This window comes from Molothrus aeneus, chromosome 1 (genome assembly GCF_037042795.1).
Source record: "Molothrus aeneus isolate 106 chromosome 1, BPBGC_Maene_1.0, whole genome shotgun sequence".
Lineage (NCBI taxonomy): Eukaryota > Metazoa > Chordata > Aves > Passeriformes > Icteridae > Molothrus > Molothrus aeneus.
The window spans coordinates 35,369,955-35,389,286 of NC_089646.1; the positions used below are offsets into that span (position 1 = coordinate 35,369,955).

Here is a 19,332-nt window from a genome sequence, read left to right on the forward strand (position 1 = left end):
ATCTCAAAGTGTTGCTCCTGTAGCTTTCTGTATTTCTGGTCAAGAAATACAGAAAGAGTAAGTGGGAGCTGTGAAATGTGGTAAAGATGAAAAAAACCCATAAATACTAGACTGCCATTGCTCTGTTTCATCTGGACAGGTAGAGGGACATGGATTGCATATAGTTCCTAGCTGCTAATCTTCTTGAATGCTTCACTTGAGAACTCTTATGTCACCATTTTAAATGTATTTAGAGAATGTTCTGCAGGTTTCTTCATAATGTCATATGTCTGAATGGAATGGAATGCATTTGAAGAGCATTCTTTCTCTTCATTTTTCATCTGTATAATATACAAGTATGGAAATTGCAGAGTGGATTTACCAGCTGTAAATGATTGAGCCCAGGTACCAGAAGCACCCTAGCTGCAGACAACTAATAGGTTAATTTACCATTCTAACCACAAGGTAATAATGCCCTTAATACCCCATCTCTAGTGTATGCAGTGGCTACATATTAAATTCCATCTGTCAATTAATATTATACTTTTAGCCTTTTAATTAAAAGAGAGTTCAAAATTATAGCAACGCTTGAGTAGGACTTCTCTGAATGGCTGGAAGGTGAGAGTGCAAGAAATGCCAATTTCTCGTTGTTCTCTCTTGGGTTAACCATAATTTTGTGTGGATGCTAAAAGGATTTTTAGAATGATCAGTAGCTTCTGCATAGGTAACTGGGTATGAGAAATAGCCTAGTGTTCTTAGAGATTAAATTGTGATGTGTATAGGTTGTTACCGGCTGAAGTTTTTGTTGCCACTACTCATGGTATCCCTTGTCATTCTGGGGAGTCTGCAATGGTAGACAGAGAGAATAAACAGTGCTAGTGTCACCAGCCCCCATGGCAATGTTTTCAGCCTTGTGCTGTTTGACATTTTCATTGCAATGCCAGGCCCTCAGATTTTCTTGTTTATGTAAGAGTTTTCCCTTTCTTTTCATTGATGCAGAGGCTATCATGGGACTTTGAATCACAAAAGTTTAGAAATCAAAAAATGAAGTCCAAAATTAGCTTTTGAAACCAGTCTCAGGGTATTTTTGGTATTTGACTTGTGATCTTTCTGGACTGCTGGGAAACACTTTGAGTAGTTTAAATTTTTTACCGCCTTAATTTTGGTGGCTTCTGTTACTGCATGTTTTCTTTTAGTACAAGAATAGTCAGAATTTACATTTAAAATGTGGGTGTCAGAAAGTTAAATACCTACAGAAAAGCTCAGCAGGTACAAATGATCCTACTTATTCTGTTGCATTTTTTGTATTCAACCCACACTGGAAAACCTTAAGTGCACCCTAGTGAATAACCCCCCTGCTCCATTTGAGGCAGGAGCAATTGAACCCTTTAGTATACAAGATTTTATATTATCTGATACAGTGGTGCTAGCATAAGGGAAAGAGGGTTTCTTGGGTGCAGTGGCATTGATTCCTGGTGGTATTTAAAATGAGCACTGGGAACATGGATTTAAAAGAAAGTTGCTCCTGCTATGCTGGTTTTTGTGTTCTGTTCCCTGCCATTGTGTATGGTGGTTGCTTTAAGCAGGTGCAGAGCAGGCACCAGGCTCTGCTAACACTGAAAAGCCTCACTGCTTGGGACTAAAGCCAGGACTAGGCGGTGGCTGTAGTGCCAGGAAGAGATTCATAACAACTTTTGCACTACTTCCCTAGCTGGGAGCTGAGAAACAAGGTCAGGGTAGACTCAGCCTATCTAAGTACACACATTGCTCAATGACCTTTTCAACCTGGCAGGCTCAGACTGCAGAACTTTGTGCCATGGAGACTGAGATCATGGGTAGTCAGTACTGAGCTGGGTGTAGGTGGAATTGTCAAGTGCTGGTCCTGTCTGTTGAAACAATAATTTCATAAGCTGCCAGGAAGCAATTTGGCAGGTTCCCTCTTGTGGGTTCCCTCAGAAAAGTTGGCTGGAGAGTGACCCCTTGCATGGGAAGCATTTGAAGCTCAGCTTGCTAGAAGGCTGAGAGAGTGCCATGTTTGCCCAGGCAGACCAGGTGCCAAGAATTAATTAGTTTTGTCCTATGCCACACAGCAGAAACACAGAAGTGGCTCTGATAATGCAAATGACTGTGCAGGTAGAGTCTTGCACTGTGGTGAGGTCTCCCATAATTAAAAAGCTTTAAATTAGAGGTCAGCACTCTCTTGTGAACAGAACCAAAACTGTCAGGTACCAGATCTCCCAAGCTTGTTTAGAAACAAGCAGTTAAAAATATTTAAAGTAAAAGAAGACATCTACTTTGTTGTTGAGATTTGTTAGATTTTTCCTTAAACTGGAAGGTGGGGGGTATTTTGATTATTTTATTTTGTATTTGACAGTGTATGAGTGAAACCACACCTGATGCATATGTAATGAAAATACGAGAAGGATGACAATGTTTTTCTCTATGGTACTCCTGTTTGTGTTGTGATGAAATAATAAACTGAGTTTAATATTTTAATAAGCTCCTTCTTTTTGTTGCTACTGCTTTTCTTGGCACATTCCTGGTGGAGACTTTAGCTGCTGGTTTGAGAATTCTTTGTAAAAGCAATGCTCTTGCCTGCTGGGCAAACTGTTTCTGCTGCAAATGTAAAATCATTAATTCTTGGCATAATTCTAGACTAGTAATAGTGGATTGATCTTGGAATCAAGTTCCAAATTCCTCTGGGGTTTCAGATTTCATGCTGAGCTACAATTGGATAGATGACTTTTATAATCCTGTGCAATGTCAAGGAAGACATGCTGGTCAGTTTACACTGAGATTTCTGGTCAACTTCCATGTTTTACTTTGTTCCAAAAGAACTTCATTCTTTTAATAAAAAGTTATGACATTGTAGTTTGTTAGACTGTTCTGGCATCTTACTGGCAATATTACTTTTTTCTGTCAGTTCTGCTTTTGGAAAGGATGCACTCTTTGAGGAGCTGAATTTGTTTAAATACCTTAGTCCTGATGGTTACAGAAATCTCCTTATGGAACACTTGTGGTCAGCAGCTTGTGGTTAAGTGGAAGGAAGGTACAGAGTAGATTGCTTGCAAGCAGGTCTCTCCCCTGTTCTTGGTCCACTCTTTTTTATCATCAGTGGTCCCAGAAGGGTATTTTAACAGACTCATGCCCTTTGAGGCCCCTTACTCAAGGGCTCTGCCCTTCCAGACGGTTGTGAGCACCAATCCAGTGCCTGGCTTTCTTTCAAAGAAGTAGGAGAGATTTATGGCTGGATGGGGACCCAGTCATCATCTCTCTCTTCATTCTCCCCTGCTTGGAAAGTCTTGTGGTGCCATATGGGTAGTAAGAACATTCATCATCCTTTCTCAGATGATTTACCAACCACAAACAAGCTGTGTTTTTCTCTCCTATTCTCAGCTATCTCTGACATGATGCACATACTGCATTAGGCAGCCAGCTTCACCTTTTTTGTCCTTTTTCCTGAAAAATCTGTATTTGTTTACACCAGAATTTTGGTCGTTGTTAATATTGAAATAATATTTGGGGAATTTTGTTATATTTCCAGTGGTTTCTGCTCTTTCTTGATGCTTTATACATCCCTTATTTAAGGTTTAGGTGTCTTGGTTGTCTCTCATTAGTGACAAACATTTTCTTTGACCAGAGCTGGCACTATCACATTACTGACTACACTGCCTCCACAGCTCTTGCTTGTTTTGCCCTACCTGCTGTTTTAGATGCTGGTTTTAATTGTCCACTGTCATATTTGTAGGCTTTTTCTCTTGCATTTTTTAGTTTCAGTTGTGTCTCTGAATCATGACAGATTGGATGCCAGAGAAGGCCAGGACTGGCTCAGGAACAATTTCTTTTTCCCCCCATAAATATTTGTCTCTGTGATCAAATATCCTTTATCCTGGAGCTTTCTGATTAGCCTTTATCTTACTGCACTATCTTTACCTTAAAGCCAAACCTGAGGTGTTTCATCCTGCAGTGGTGACAATCACTTGCCTCAGCCTGGATCTGTGCAGGTTTGGCTGAGCATGGCAGAGAAAAATAAGAAAGCAAGGGATGTCCTCAATCTCTTTTTCCACTAAAATATATGCTACTTATGCCTTCTGCCAGTACCTGTGCTTGATCTCTGCATTGAATCTGGGGGATTTTTTCTACTGGAGGAAAAACTGGTAATGGGAGAAAAGAAGGTTAATTGCCATCAGATTAATAGAAATAATTTATATTGTCAGCAAAAGAGAGAGAGCTTTCCTTCTGCCCATAATAAAATTGTGATGGCAAATGTATTGATTGGTCTTTAATGTTATTGTTATATGTCTCACAAAATAATTAGGGAAAAGCTAAATATGTTTTGAATTTTTTGTTTTAGTTTTTTATCTATTTCAGATAAATAAATAATTTTATACACAGGTGTCCTCCCAGTGTTTCCTGTAAAATATGACCAGGAGAAGGAATCTACTATGATGATACAATTCATTGCACATTAGAAGTATAAATACTTGGTACTATTAAGTTCTCTGAGTAAGAGTATGTAGTGCCTTTGGATGGAATAATGCTTTATTTTATCTTACTTATGGCTCCTATCTAATTTAGAACTGGATCATTTTAGTACTGGATCATCTTTTCACATCACTTGATAGGTTTACTCTGAAAGAAAGGCCCATGACTGCCTGGTTGTTGGGTTGTCCAGAAGGCTAGAGGTACATTTTTCCTGCAGCTGTCCTGTTTATGTAGATCTGTATTACCTGAAGTACTTTACAAATGCATTCAAGAGCATATTTAAAATCAGAGTAAATACAAGCCATTTATAGGACAGTATGTATGAACTGAGTGAACTACCTGTCCAGAGGATTTCCCCGTTTCTGTGTGGAGGGGTACTCTTTAAAATCTGAAGATTATAATTAGTATTAATATAACCTTTTTCAAATGGCTGGTGTCTTCTGCATTTACATCACTTTAGTATCTGAGCACGTATGTCTCTTAAATATTTTAAGTATTGTAGGAGCCCAGAGGGTAGGTCAATGCTCCCATCTGTCTTGCAGGATGTAAAGTGACATTCTGAAGGTGATGTAAAGTGACATTCTGAATGTGATGCAAATATCACAGCAGAGTGTACCCAGAAATTGAGCTCATTGCCATGCATTTCAGTCAGTTTTCCCTAGAAAAAGTCTCTCAGTTCTTAATTTGTCTGCTACAACTCAATTTAGGATGTTAAGATTGTGATTATTCAGGGTCAAACCTAGAGTGGTCCATGTATGGAAAGTGTAAAAGTAGAGAGTTGTTCTTCTAAACTAAGCAATCCACTTTCACAGAACTCCTAACTGGAAGAAGCTGTTACAAACCACTGGCTCTGCCACTCCACCACAGGGTACTGCACATCACCAAGTAGCTCTGCACAGGACCTGGTGACTTGTGCTTCACAAAAAACACTTCTGCCAGAGAGGATCCAGCCTTGATCTGAAGTATTATCAAGAGATTGATAATCTGCTGCTGTCTGTGGCTTGTCTGTTTGCATCTCACATTAATTCACCAAATGCCTGTCTCTGCTGCTGAATCCTCCCCACCATTCCCAGTACAGGTTGTTGTGTGCAGGCAGACCACCCACCCCTCAGACTTCAGGGCTGACAGTCAAAACAGAGTTGCTGAAATCTGAGCTGTTGCCTCCGGTGTCTTGAGCACTGCTTTGGCTCTTTCTTTTGCACCACCATGTTTCCACAATGTAATTTTAAAAATTTGGAGACTAGAACTGAGCTTGTGATTCCATTTTTGCTCACACTATTTTTCTGAAGGGATGAGACATATTGGAGGAGTGTACTATCCCTCCTTGCCATACTTGCTAATTCAGGCTTGCTGCTGGAGTCCCCTTCCAGGTCCAGGCTTGTGGGACTTGGAATGTAGGCTTTAGTTTCAGAGATATGACCATTATTTGTAATACAGCCACTTTCAGTTTTACATTTGATGTTTTTATATTGTGCATTTTCTTTCTCCTTTCCCCCCTTCAAATAGCAGTGGGAAAACATGTTTTGGTTTGTTGTTCTTTTCAAACAGCCTCAAGCTGCACTGATTTAGATCTCTCTCTATATTCATGCTGTCCTCATTCATAGTTCCACTAGTCTGAGTTACCAGCTTCAAATTCTGAAATGTTTATTTCCAACATTGATGATTTACAGTCTGAAACATCACTCTAAAAAAATGTGATTTGATGGTATTTTCCTATTTACAAGTATTTTGAAGACCTGACGGATAGCCTAAACATTAGTCCTGTACTTCACTGCATATCATAGATGAGTGTGTAATTTAGGACACTGAAAACAAAATGTGGTGGAGTTGGGCGAGATGAAAAGGAACTAATTCTTAGGTTCAGGCTATTTACATGTGTGGTTTGTTCCATTCTGTTTCTAAGTATGTACTGAACGTGACGTTCATTGTGTCTGAAATAGTAGCAGAATAACCTAGTGGTTGCTAAGGTAATGAGAACCCACCATTCCCTTACCAATTCCTGTAAATAAAGAATGGAATTTAATTTCATTCTGTGTTACCTGAGGCAGCTCTGGCATCTGATAAAACAAATGATCTTCACATTCTTCTCCACTTCCCTTCTGATTTTCATTGAAATACTGAGATGTTTCTCTTTTTGTAAATAAGTGAGGCTGCCCTGCAGATGGTGGGGTAGAAAGTAGCCTAAGAATTACATCTTTTGTCTTGCAGCTGTTTTCCCTCTGTGACTTAAAATGTATTTGTCTTCCTGCTGAAAGGAAGACAAATACATCTTTCTTCCTTCCTTCCTTCCTTCCACACTTCTATTGCATGTTTGTTATCTGTGCTTGTGCTATGGATTGCAAGCACAGCATGAGTGTGAATCCAAGATTTATTTCTTCATCAAAGAAAGGAAGGTTGTCTCAAAAAAACAATATGGTAAATCCAGAAATTTGCAAATGCTGGACACCAGTAGATGGTGAGATACTAACCTGGTGAAATGATGCTTGGCAAGGATTATCACTGGCCTTGGGAGTGCAGGCAGCAAACAAGAAATCTGAAGGAGCTCTGGCTACTGTGCAACCAGGGAGCGCTACAGCCCAGACCATCTTGACTTTGTAATGGAAAAAGAGAATCCATATCAAGCTCCTCGGCAGCTAATCAATCATCTGAGTCCACCAGGCTGGGCACGGAAGATTGAATCTCTTACGTACATGAGGAGGAAGAAGAAACAGCTGGGGCATGGGATGGAGTTATGCTTGGAGTAAGGGAATCTATTGTAAGAGAGAGGCAGCTTGTTATGCTGCATTATGGGATGGCAGAACAACAGTCCTGCTTTTTTATGCCACAGATTTTTGTCTTGCTTGTGTTACACTGATATCAAGTTATAGGTCACTTGCCACAAGTCACCACAAGTTGGTTATTTTAACCTCATAGCTGTCTGGGTATCAAGACTTTGTATTCTAATAGCCTGTCTGCCCAGAAAAGTAGATCTGGGAGGTGAAGTGGACAGCTGGCATAATATATGGACGCTTGAACCCGGAAATGAAAGACAGCTGCTAGGTCTAATTTTAAACATAGCTCTTGATCAGATCCCTCTAGATCCTGCTTGTCCTGCCACAGCAAAGTTATTAGTGGGAGTAGAGACACAAGAAGTTGAAGATACTGGTAAAGAGCTTTTGTGAGGAAGGGAATCACCCTTGTTCCAGTTATGGTATTTCCATTTTTCACAGTAAGTATTGTCATCTTCCAGAGAAGGGGAGTGGAAATGGTTTGTGGCTCGTACACGGTCTAACACTGCTGACACGGGCAGCTCTTCTGGGGCCTCGTAGTGGGCAGTGGGACTCCCTGCTATGCAAGTACGAGGGCAGGCAGCGCTGTTTCAAACGAGGAAAATGTAACAGAGTGGGGGTTTTCCTAACATTTTAAAATAGCACGTGGTTACATATCAGCAGGTTGTAATTCCGAGTTTTTACATCAGGGCTCGGGAATGCGGCAGCGTTAGCGGCGGTCTGGAGCTCCATCTAGCGGGGCAGAGTAAATCCCGCTGGCTGGGTTTGGATTATTTTAGCAAGTGCAAAAATAACCACGAATAATATCGTACTGATAGAATTCTTCACTTGGGATTAGCGAGTTAGACACATTATTAATTCAGCAGCTGGTTAAGTGTTTTCAAGTTTCTGTTTTGCTTTCAGAATGCCATTACCAAGCTGGGTTGGCTTTGGGGGTTTTTTCAAGTGTGACGATATTGTTCAGCTTTATTACAACTATGATGCTAAAATTAAGGGCTATGGAAACATTTCTGGTACTCGTTCTCTTTAGAGAGTTATCTAACCTCTGGGAATTTTAGTAGCAAGTATAAGATTTCTCCTCTGATGTGAAGATTCCCCCTCTATTAGACTGCTCTGTTAATAACAATAGTTTTGGGAATAACAGCATTGCTATCTGCTCTTAAAAAGTAAAACATCCAATTTTTTAAAATACATGCTTTTTTAATATATATAACGATAAACTCGAAGAAGTAAGAATAAAGTAAGAATAGTAAGAAAAGTAAGAAAAGTAAGAATAAAGAAAAAAATTTGTTTGTTTTATTAAAGAACTTTAAACTACAACTTGACTTTACACTTACCAAGCTTGGTTAGGATAGAAATGTTACAAAAACATAATTGTACTATTCTAAAGGCACACTGCTTAAACTGATGTTAATCTCCAGTACAGAGAGGCAGTCTAAATAAGTTAATGATCACATTCAAATATAAGTGCAGCGTGCATTTATCTATCTCTTTTCCTAAGAAAAGTGGATAAACCAGGAATTTATTATAATTTGACATATAAAAATTTTGATGTAAAGCATTGTAAATAGCATGATAGGAGCTGACAGAGGCAGTTGGAGCTGGAGTTGTGGGACAGAGGCCATAAATAGCCAAATGAGGTCACATTTCATTAAGCATGCCTCCTAATTTGTTGTCAACAGTATTAGCCCAACTAGTATTAGTTTTGTGTTGTATTTAAACTTTCAGCTTTCCTGCCTCCTGCACAACCGAATGCTGCTCCTATTGATTCGACTCAAAAGCTTGGGAGTGACAGCTGCCAGGGAGGGCTCATTTCAAATCTTCTATCCCATGTTTGCCTGTGTATCCTTTCTAAACACGCATTTTTGTCTGTACCTCCCATCTAAAGCTCTTCTTGTCAACAGGCAAGCTCTGAGCTACCAAAATTGCGAAAGGACGAGCAGAAAGCACGAAACGCGCTCTTGGCTGATATCCAGCAGGGAACTCGCCTAAGGAAAGTGACCCAAATCAACGACCGCAGTGCGCCACAGATTGAAAGTGAGCATGGGCTCCTCAGCAAGGCCCTGGGGGAGCTTTGCTGAAGCCTCAGGCATGGGTGGAGGTTCACACGGACAGTTTCAAATGGAAGGGCAGGTTTAACATCAGCAAAAGTCTGCATCATTGTATGGCTTTAGGATGCAGAGAGAGGATACTTTCTAAACGTGCTCTGACATCAATGACTGTTAACACTTCATGTTAGTTATCACCTTAACAGGCATTCCTTGTTCCAAAATAAATAATGAATGATGAAATCCTTGAGAGCATTTCAATAAAATAGTTAGGTGGGAATTGTTGGCTCTTGCAGAAGAATTGTTCTTTATTAGATTAAAAGAACAAAAAAAATGCCGAAAAATTCTGGAAACGTAAATTCAGTATTAGGCCTAACACAGTGGCTTCTTGGTGTTCACAATTTGCATGAGGTTGAAAAGCACCAGAGGGTGCTGTGCTCCAAGGTACAGGTCAGAGAGGGATGGCAGTTCCTGTATAACAGGACAGGGAAAAGTTTAGCCTTGGCTTTTATTGCCACCAGGCCTTAGCGGTCTCAGGGCAAGGATGAAATTATTTTCTGATATACCCTGCATTTTTCGTTCTTTTTAACAGAACCCAAAGGAGCTAACAGAGATGGAGGTAACCCAGCTGTTAATAAAGGTGGCTCTCAGCAGCCCCTGGGAGGTTTATTTGCTGGTGGCTTTCCTGTTCTCAGACCAGCAGGCCAGAGGGACATGACAGGTAAGGGCTTCATTTGTATGAAAGCAGAGCTGGGTGGGCAGAAATTTGGGATGAAAAGTAATTTGGGATTAGCTTTACTGATTGATTTTTATTGGGGTTTTCTTCTGAATGCTTAGTTCATCATGTGACCATGGAGGGCTCAATTAATAATGTGATTGAAGCCACCTTTCTAGATCTCAGGTGCCTTATTTCTTAAAACATAAATAAAAAGCTATCTCCACACTTGGTAAGAAAGAGATTAAATAGATCTCTGTAGCTGGGGTTTTTACATTATTTTAATGAAAGCTTTTAATTGTGTCTTGAATATAGTATTGAAATCTGAGCTTATCAGTTTCAGAACAAATGGCAAAGTCATATTCCTTCCCTCCACTAGTGTCTATTTTTATGGTATTACAGTCCTGTGTATGACTTTAAAGATTCATATATCAGATTTTTGCCCTCTGGATTTTATAGAGTATAGCTTTGATCCAACAAGGTAATTTACTGATCTGAAAAATAAGGGTATTGTTGCTTCACAATGACAGGACGAAGGCACATGGGGAGCCCTACTGCTGCTTTCACCTCAAGAAGTGCCAGTATCAATGAGAAATTACTTTTATAGTCACAGTAATGACCTCTGGCACTGCTGAGCAGGTGGTGCCTGCTCAGGAAGCACAGAGCAAAGTAGATTTTTGTAGGGAAAGACAGAACTTGGCTCTACCTGAAGGTTTTTTGCTCCCAAAAGGCAAGCCAAAGATGCACAGCACTGTGTGTGGTGGGGTTTTTGACATAGCTTCAGTTGCAGTAACTACTTTGAGTTGTTCTTGAAACTATGGCCATGCCTATGAGATTATGCGAGTGTTGAATGAGATGCCTTTTTTGACATCTTGCTTTGTGATAAATCCTTGACATTTACTCAGGAAAAGACATTTTTTAAGTTCAAGAGTCTTCAGGCATTTGCTGTTAAAAAGGAAATACCAGAACCTGTGCCTTCCGGAAAGCCTTTGAGGCATTGCTTTTAAAAACTTGGCTTTTATCCGTGGAGCTGAGGTTTCTGTAATATTTGTGTGAATTTTTTGATCCTAAGCAAGTACTTAACTTGAAGGATGCCAGTTCATGTGTGTCATACTGCTCGTGTACTTTTCACCGGGAGTCTCAATACCCAGCGGGCTGTACCAGGCAAGATGAGACTGGTATGAAGGGCCCTAGGCTCTACAGAAAAGTTCCTTCTCCTCAAACTGTTTCATTCTGCAGAAGATGAGGAGCAGGGAGGGGAGCAAGGTCTCCCAGCAGGTCGTCATATAACTAAGCAGAATCCGTGGTGCCCACTAGAGTGCATTACCCCCTAAGCTGTATTACAGCGTGGGCAACCGGGGTGAATGAGTTTGATCCCTCCGGGTATCCACTGGGGAGGGGAAGATGAAGAACTTGTCTTTATCGGTGTTCGGTCTGAGGAGTGGGAGCGCAATCCCGGTGTGTAACATGTGATACCTGGTTTCCAGCAGGGAAGCTCTCCGGAGGCCGAGCAGCATCCCCCAGACCCTCCGCACCGCCGAGCAGCGGCGCTGCCAAGGCGAACAGCACCCCCTCGCAGCCGGCCGAGGTTCCAAGGGCAGCTGTCCCACCGGAGCCTCCCGGCACCTCCCGAGCCGCAGCGGGAGCGGGTCCCGGGCGGCCCAGCCTGCCCGCGCCCCCTCCGCCGCCCCCCGCTTCCAGCAAGCCTTCCCTCACCTTCCCTCCTCCTCCCCCTGTGCCCCCTCCGGCCGATCGCCCTGCCAAGGGGGTGACCGCCGGCGCTGCTCCCCCGGCCCCGCTCCCTCCCCCTCAGGCTGACAAACCCACCAAGCCCCAAGCAGGCGCTCCGCCCCCGCCGCCCCCTCCTCCTCCTCCCCCGCTGCCCTCCGTGCCCCCCTGCGGGCTGCCGGGCAGGGCCGCCGAGGCCTCTGCGGCCGCCGCCGCTCCGGCCGAGGGAAGGGACTGTCCCCCTCCCGCGCCGCCGCCTCCTCCGCCGCCACACGGCCACCCCCCGCCCGCGAACAGGCTCTCCTTTTCCCCGTCCCCGGCCTTCAGCGGTGCCGACGTGCCCCCTCCGCTGCCCCCCAAGTCTCCCCACGTGCTGTCACAGTTCCATAAGCCGAGCAACATCCAGTCGCTGCCGCTGCCACCCACCCCCGGCCCCCCTCAGCCCGCAGCCGTGGGAGAGACCAGGAAGAAGAGACCCGGCCGAGGCGCAGGTGAGAGAGGCACCCCCGAAGGAAGGAGGCTTTTCCCTCCCTTCGGCTAGCGGGGAAAATCACAGAATGATTTGGGTTAGAACAGGACCTTGAAGATGACTTAGTTCTTCAAGGCTGCCTTCGAACCCAAACCATTCTATTACACTGGTGACTGGAGAGCAAGGAGGGCGGGGATGGAGAGCACACATGGGAGGAATACCCATAGGTTGCACGGCTTGTGATGAACACCCAAAACTGGCTTTTTGAGGTGCCAGGCAATTCTTAGCACCGGGCACACATGCCTTATCGTCTAAGCTGCCACTCTTGGAAGCGACATGCTGATCAGTGGAGACAAGTCTTAGGACCACTGGGCTGCTTCTTGTTTTTGTGTTGGCATTGGTAGGTCTCCAACAGTGCAATGGGTTGTACCTGACAGGCTCAGGTGAGGGAGCAGACTACACACCACGGTGTCTGCCAGGTCAGCAGCTGCTCATGTGCCAGCCTGCCTAGGATACCAATCTACAGCTGTAGCCATGCAGAAGCAATACTGGCAACAGCTGGGAAACACTAGAAAACATAATGAAACAGAGATGGGGCAGCTACCAGAGCCATAGGTGAGCAAAAGCAAATCTGGCTGCAGCCCTCTGCTGTTCAACAAAGGGAAGCAGCCAGTGCCTCCTGCAATCAAGGCAGTTGGGCCAAAGGCTTCTCCAACTGCTTGGGAAGTGGAGTATTATCCAGTATTTCCTTGAGTAGATGATAGGAGGAAATTTTGTTAGACTCCTCTAATGTAATGAAAATAATAAAAAAGATGAGCCTAGATCTGTGTGGGTTTGAGAAATAGAGATAGCTACTTAACAGGGAACATCTGAAGGAGAATGTTCTGTACCCTGTATTTTAGCAGCCACATGTCAGGAGAAAGATTACTGGTTCCCTTTGAGAGCCAGGGGAAAGGCCATGTAAGTACAGCAGGTCAGGTGCCTTGTGGTGGTGCTTAATGCTGCTCAGAACTCTCTGATGAACTGTTGCTATGTTAAGATGCCCATTTCTCATGGTAGTTCAATTTGTATGTTTTCCATAAAATTACCCTGCCTGTCCCTTGTTATGTAGGAGAATAAGCAGTTTTGAGAGGTTGCTAACTTGGAGGCCTTGGGCTCCCTCCCCCTCACACAACTCCTGTGTTCTTCCAGATGTAAATTTTGATGGCCCTTGCAACTCCTCAGTGAAATGCACAAGACTAATGGTAATTCCATTGCATAGCTGCCAAAGTGTCAGGAAATTTTCTTTTAGACATACCACCTAGTGTGGTTGTTTTGTTGATTTCCTTTGCTTAAAGAGACTGCTTCTTCTTGTGAAAGTGGAAGGATAATCTTCCCTTCCAGACTGGGACAAAACCACACTTCAGAATGTCACACTTTCCTTAGAACTGGAAATGGAAAGCCCCAGCCAATTCCAGTAGCAACTTGAATTTAATACTTAATGCTACAAATCTGTGGTCAGGCTTGGCAAACAACATCTGTGGGTATGTTTGCCCCAAATACTGCAATTCTTTCTACACCCCCTCCACTTTTTTGTAGTTTACTGTTGGGTTATGTCATGATGATGCTTATGTGCTGGTCTCCTGGTTTTTTTTAAAGGAACTGGTGCTGGGAAGCTGGTCACACCTCCACAGCCACCTGCAAGATCCCCAACAACTGAACTTACAAGCAAGTCTGGAGTCTCAGCCTGGGCTACAACTCATGACCCCTACACACCACTTAAAAATGGAAATATGCACATCATTGGTAATATCATTAAATTAAATATCTTATCCGTAATTAATCATTTTAGAACAAAAGCCTATGTGTGTCTCAGATCTCAAAAACTCACTCAAGACTTTGCCCTAGCAATAACAGGCTAGTGTAATAGAAACATTTTTGTACAACCTTATACAATTATAGAAAATTAAGGCTTTTTTAAAAAGGATTTGAATTCAGTCGGTAGAAAAGAAAAGCACGCACTACCTGCAAAGTTACTTAAAAATATTAGAAGTTCCCAAAATGTGCTTATATTACCATTCTTCAAACCAGATTGTGGACATTTAGAGGTTTCACTCCTATAGGGCAAAGACCAGTAAGAATTATTTTTGTGGTCTGATGAATTGGCCATTCACTCTTGTTTACAGCTACATGTCTTAAACTACCAATGAATACCTCTATTACCATAATACCATCAATGCAGAAAACTGGAACAGCAGACAGAAACTTAACTTCAGTTTTAACAGCAGGCTGTGATTGCAATTAAGGCAAAAAGCTTGGATGGCTCACAGAAGTATTCAAGATGTTTTCTATAGAATGAGCCACTATCAGTTTCAGGAGGAAATAAGCAACATTTTTAATAGAAATTACTTGTGGCAACATTGTTGGGTTTTGGGGTTTTTGGGAGGGGTTTTTTGGGTATTTTTGTTTGTTTTTTGTTGCTGTTGTTTTAAGTTTCTCTCCAGCATCAGCTAATGTGTATTTCCCTGAAACTTCCCAGATGACTTTGAATCAAAATTTACTTTCCATTCTGTGGAAGATTTCCCTCCACCTGATGAATTCAAACCATTTCAGAAAACATATCCCAGCAAGATACCCAGAGGTAAGTGTGTAAACATGGAAAGATCTGATCATTATTAAGAGGTTTAAAAATGGGGATGCAAAATAAAGAACTGAACCAGCATTAGCATAACTGGACTGCTAGCACTGGCACAGAGAGGAATGGGATTTCTCACAGTGGCAACAGGGACTAAAGATATAATGAAAAGCACTTAGTTACTTTAAAGTCTTAGCTAAATACAAATGTTGTGGCTGGACATGCAGCCTGTGTTTTTAGATTGCTAAATTTGCAAAGTCTGTGATGTTAAAATAGTCATGTTGTAAAAATAGACTTGGGCAGCTACTGAGTTTGACTATTTTGTTCACTAATTTGTGAAATCACAGAGAAAGACAACTTGATCCATGTCTTCCATTACGTGTTGTGACTTAAATCCTATGTGTGGTGTTTTACACACCTGAATAACAAAGAGACTTAGTACCTGAACTTTGTCAGAAAGTGATAAATGGCTGAACCTTGTTTATTTTTTTTTCCTCCTTTCTTAACTTAGTAACTTAGAATCAGGTCACTGTTGTGTCACTGTTGTAAGAACAGTTTAGCTATCTAGTTTTGAAAATGGGTAGTTTAAAGTGCTAAAAGATCTCATGCCCATATTCTAGTTTTTTATAAAACCCAGTTTTCTGTATTATTAGATCTCCAACTTTTAATTAACCTTTTTTTTTGTTTCCATGCTAAGGTACTTAGCATGACTTTTCATAGCAGCCTCAGGCTAAATTGTCTGCTGTATATTCTGACTTTTTACTGAAGGGCTGCAGAGCACAAGCAATATGTGTGTGTGTATGTATGTAAACATATGTATGTATATACCAGGGGTAGCAAATAAATGCAGCATCCCTGCTGTATAACTGCGTCCAAAATACCTATTTAAAATCTGTCCTATCTATTTACAGATCCCTCTAAAAATCCTCCATTAAGAACACACGTGAGATGAGAAGAGTCTTCTGATGTTCTCTGGACTGGTATTAAAAAAGAAGATCAAGATAATATATAAGACAGAAGGGGTCCCTGTTGTAGTGACAGATTGTACTTGAGTCACAAGTACTGCAATATTAACATTTCTATAAACTGTAAAACAATATAAATTACACCTTTTGAACTGACCTACATACTACAGGAATGTTAGTAGTACAGGCTTTTAAATTACTGTATATAGGTGAATATTTTTTAAGCAAAGCAGCATAAAATTTAAATTCTTTGTAGTGTTGAAACAATTCTCATTCTTATTGTGCTGACAATGTTACCTCAGAATGTTTTGTGCTACGTGCCTGTAGTTCTTTTTTCCCCTTCCATCATAATTTTTGGAAATTCTCCAGTTATTATTTAGACATTTTTTTCAATGAACTGTCAAACTAATATCCTATCTTTAGTCTGTCTTAATGTTTCTTCACTTCTTCCATTCTGCCTGGCCTCAGATTGCAGCAGGATGTCACTTTCATGAAGAGATGGGCCCTCAACCCTTTTCTCGTGAAGCATGAAGAGGAGATGCCAAGGAGCTGTGGCTGCTAATGAGCCTACCTCCTAATGATTACATATCCTTATAGGATCGTGTCTGAAGAAGCCCAGCTAGGTAGGGTGGTCATGGACTTGCCAAAGATGACAGAACCTTTCCAAAGTAAAGGAAAAGGAAGTTGCTCTATTGTAAGCAAGAAAAAGAAATGGTGTGTGTGAATACACGTGCCGTGATGAGCGTATGTAAGGGCATGTGTCCTGTCTTTTCCTGCTGGCAAAGTGGGGATTTACCTTTTCTGTGATAGATTGCCTTTACCCAGCAATTCCAAAGCCTTTGGATGAGGGGTCCAAAACCTACATTTCAGAGCTACTACTGTTCGCTAGCAGTGAAGGTTCATTGCCCAAAACACACCACATGGAACACTCCGCCCCCAAAGTGGTTGTTGGTTTAAATAGAGTTGGTTGGGAAAAGTAACAACCTAGCAGCAGACAAGACTTGAACTAATGCTTTTAATATTCAGACCTTGGGTAAGGTCTTTAGATCACAGATGTTCAAATCTGGTCCTAAGATGTTTATTTCTAGCATTTATTACCCTTATTTTTGTGCATTGGGAGGAGTGGTGCCAGGGAGGTGTGTGGGAAGTGATTCTTCCCCTCTGCTCAGCACTAGTGAGGCCACACCTAGTGTGTGGCCACATGGGCTGTGTCCAAATTCTGGGCTCCCCAGTGCAAAGAAGACATGGCCATGCTGAAAAGAGTCCTACAAAGGTGATGAAGGGGCTGAGAGCATCTCTCCTATGAGGAAAGGCTGAGAGAGCTGAGACTCATCAGCCTAGAAAAGAGAAGGCTCAGAGGGGATCTCTCCAATGTATATAAATATTTGAAGGGAGGGTATAAAGATGGACCCAGACTCTTTTCAATGATGTCCAGTGACAGAACCAGACGAAATGGGCAGCTGCAACACAAGAGGTGCTGTCAGAACATCAGACAGCACTCTTTGACTGTGCAAGTGACTGAGCCTTGGAACAGGTTGCCCACAGACCTTGTAGAATCTCACTCCTTAAAGATAATCAAAAGCCATCTGGACTTTGTCCTCAGCAACTGGCACTAGGTGACCCTGTTTGGCCAGGGGTGTTGGACCAGATGACCTGTAGCCATTCCTTTCAATCCCAACCACCCTTTGATTCCCCTTTTTACAGCTTTTCTGGGTTCCTAGACCTGGGTTACAACAACCCAAGGCACCGCTGGGAGCAGAGTGGCTGGAAATCTGCCTGACACTAAAGGACCAGGGTGTGCTGGCTGACAGTGGCTAAACATGCTGAACAGGGGCCAGTGTGTGCTCAGGTGGTCAAGAAGGCCAACAACATCCTGGCTTGAGGAGATTCAGAGGGGACCTTATCACTCTCTGTAACCCAAAAAGATACTGTACCAATGTGGGGGTCAGTCACTTCTCTTAAGTAACAAGGCACTGGACAAGAAGAAATGCCCTCCAGCTGTGCCAGGGGTTTAGATTTGATATTAGGAAAAACATCTTCACCAGAAAGGTGGTCAGGCATTGGAACAGGCTTCTCAGGGAAGTGGTGAAGTCACCATTTAATACCTACAGGTATTTAAAAGACTTGTAGATATGGCACTCAGGTGATGCCTCAGGTTTTAGCTTTTATATGTTTCAGATTCTGTACTGCTTTAGTGTGTAATTCTGAGATTCATATTAGGGGATAGTAAGGTCTCTTCACAGAATAGGTAGACAAAGGACCCTTGGTTCTGGAGACCAAGGATAAATGATCCAAATTTCAGGCCCAAGAGTGTAAACAACAGTGGAATGAAGAGAGAAAAACAAGAAGGATGGGACTTCATAATCTAAAGCTATACTTGGATAATTAACTCCAATATGCTAATGGACCAGAACTTACAAAAGTGAGAGACCTCATGACTGGTCATCCATTTTGTGGCCATTTTGGGTTCATCTTGGGTATAGCCCTGGCTGGGCTCTTGTACTGCCCAAGGTGTAGTCATTGAGGCCTTCTAATAATACCTACTTTATTCTTTAACTCTGTCGAGTCTCTGTTCTAGGTCAGCCTTCACAAGGCATCACAGAGACATGGTTTAGTGGTGGACTTGGCAGTTCTGGATTAACAGCTGGATTAGATGATATCAAGAGTTGTTTTCCAGTATAAATGATTCCATGATTCACCAGTCTGAAAAAGAATACTGCTGTTCCAGGGTGAGTCTGGTGCTAACAGCCAGGCTATTACAGTTATGGCATTAATTTATCTAATTGCCATCAATTCCCCTCAGTTAGAGAGGTGTAATAATGTTATAGATTACTGATGATCTTTCCCCATGCCTTTGAACACAACTATTTGGAAAAGACAGGTAACTGCATCTTTACATCCCTGCTTTTCTCTTTGTTGTTACAGCAGCTCAGTTATGCTGTAACTATTCCCACACACATGCACATTCATGGTGTGAGATGGTGTAGGGGTAAGAAGCTCTTCACCCATAGGACTCCAAGAACACAACATTAGTCTTTTTTTAGCCTATTGTGATAACTTGCTGTACATCATGTAAAAAGAAAAAAAGAAAAAAAAGTGGTGATGCTTTGACCAATAGTGTCACTTACTGTAGTTACTTGATAAATATGCATGAATGTAGTAACAAGCAGGAGTCTACATCTACATTGCTTCTCGAACAACTGGAAAAGTTGAATACTGTTCTAAAAACTATTTTGTTACAGTATTATTAAAAGTGGCATATTGTTGGCTCTCATTTATTCTGGAATTTGTGTACTGCTCTGCAGTAAGTACCTTCCTAAGGATTTTAAAACTAATTCTAGACTACCTGCCAGCAGATATATAAAGGAGAAGAAAATTTTACTCCATTTTTTATTATGGTTTGGGTATTTTAGAAATAAACAACATCTTTCAGGGATGAAATGAGAAATTGTGTGCCTATTTGCTAGAATTTTTGAAATGTTTTATATATTTGTCATTCAAGATCCATTGAAGCATCTGGAGATACAGATGATCACACTGGCTGTCATCCTGAGACAGCTG

General features: G+C 41.9%; 1 protein-coding gene across 6 annotated transcripts in view; it reads left to right on the forward strand.

The window, feature by feature from the left end:
• WIPF3 (WAS/WASL interacting protein family member 3) overlaps positions 1-19,045 on the forward strand; it is a 37,969-nt gene extending 18,924 nt beyond the window's left edge. For 5 of the 6 annotated variants that reach the window (XM_066554916.1, XM_066554931.1, XM_066554938.1 and 2 more), the window contains exons 3-8: positions 9,137-9,269; positions 9,873-10,001; positions 11,483-12,214; positions 13,831-13,977; positions 14,711-14,812; positions 15,718-19,045. In XM_066554916.1, the coding sequence (XP_066411013.1) occupies positions 9,137-9,269; positions 9,873-10,001; positions 11,483-12,214; positions 13,831-13,977; positions 14,711-14,812; positions 15,718-15,758 (1,284 nt within the window). In that variant the 3' untranslated portion in view covers positions 15,759-19,045. The remainder of the gene's footprint in view (positions 1-9,136; positions 9,270-9,872; positions 10,002-11,482; positions 12,215-13,830; positions 13,978-14,710; positions 14,813-15,717) is intronic. The other variant, XM_066554956.1, reaches the window with a different exon arrangement.
• Positions 19,046-19,332: the final 287 nt, after the last annotated feature.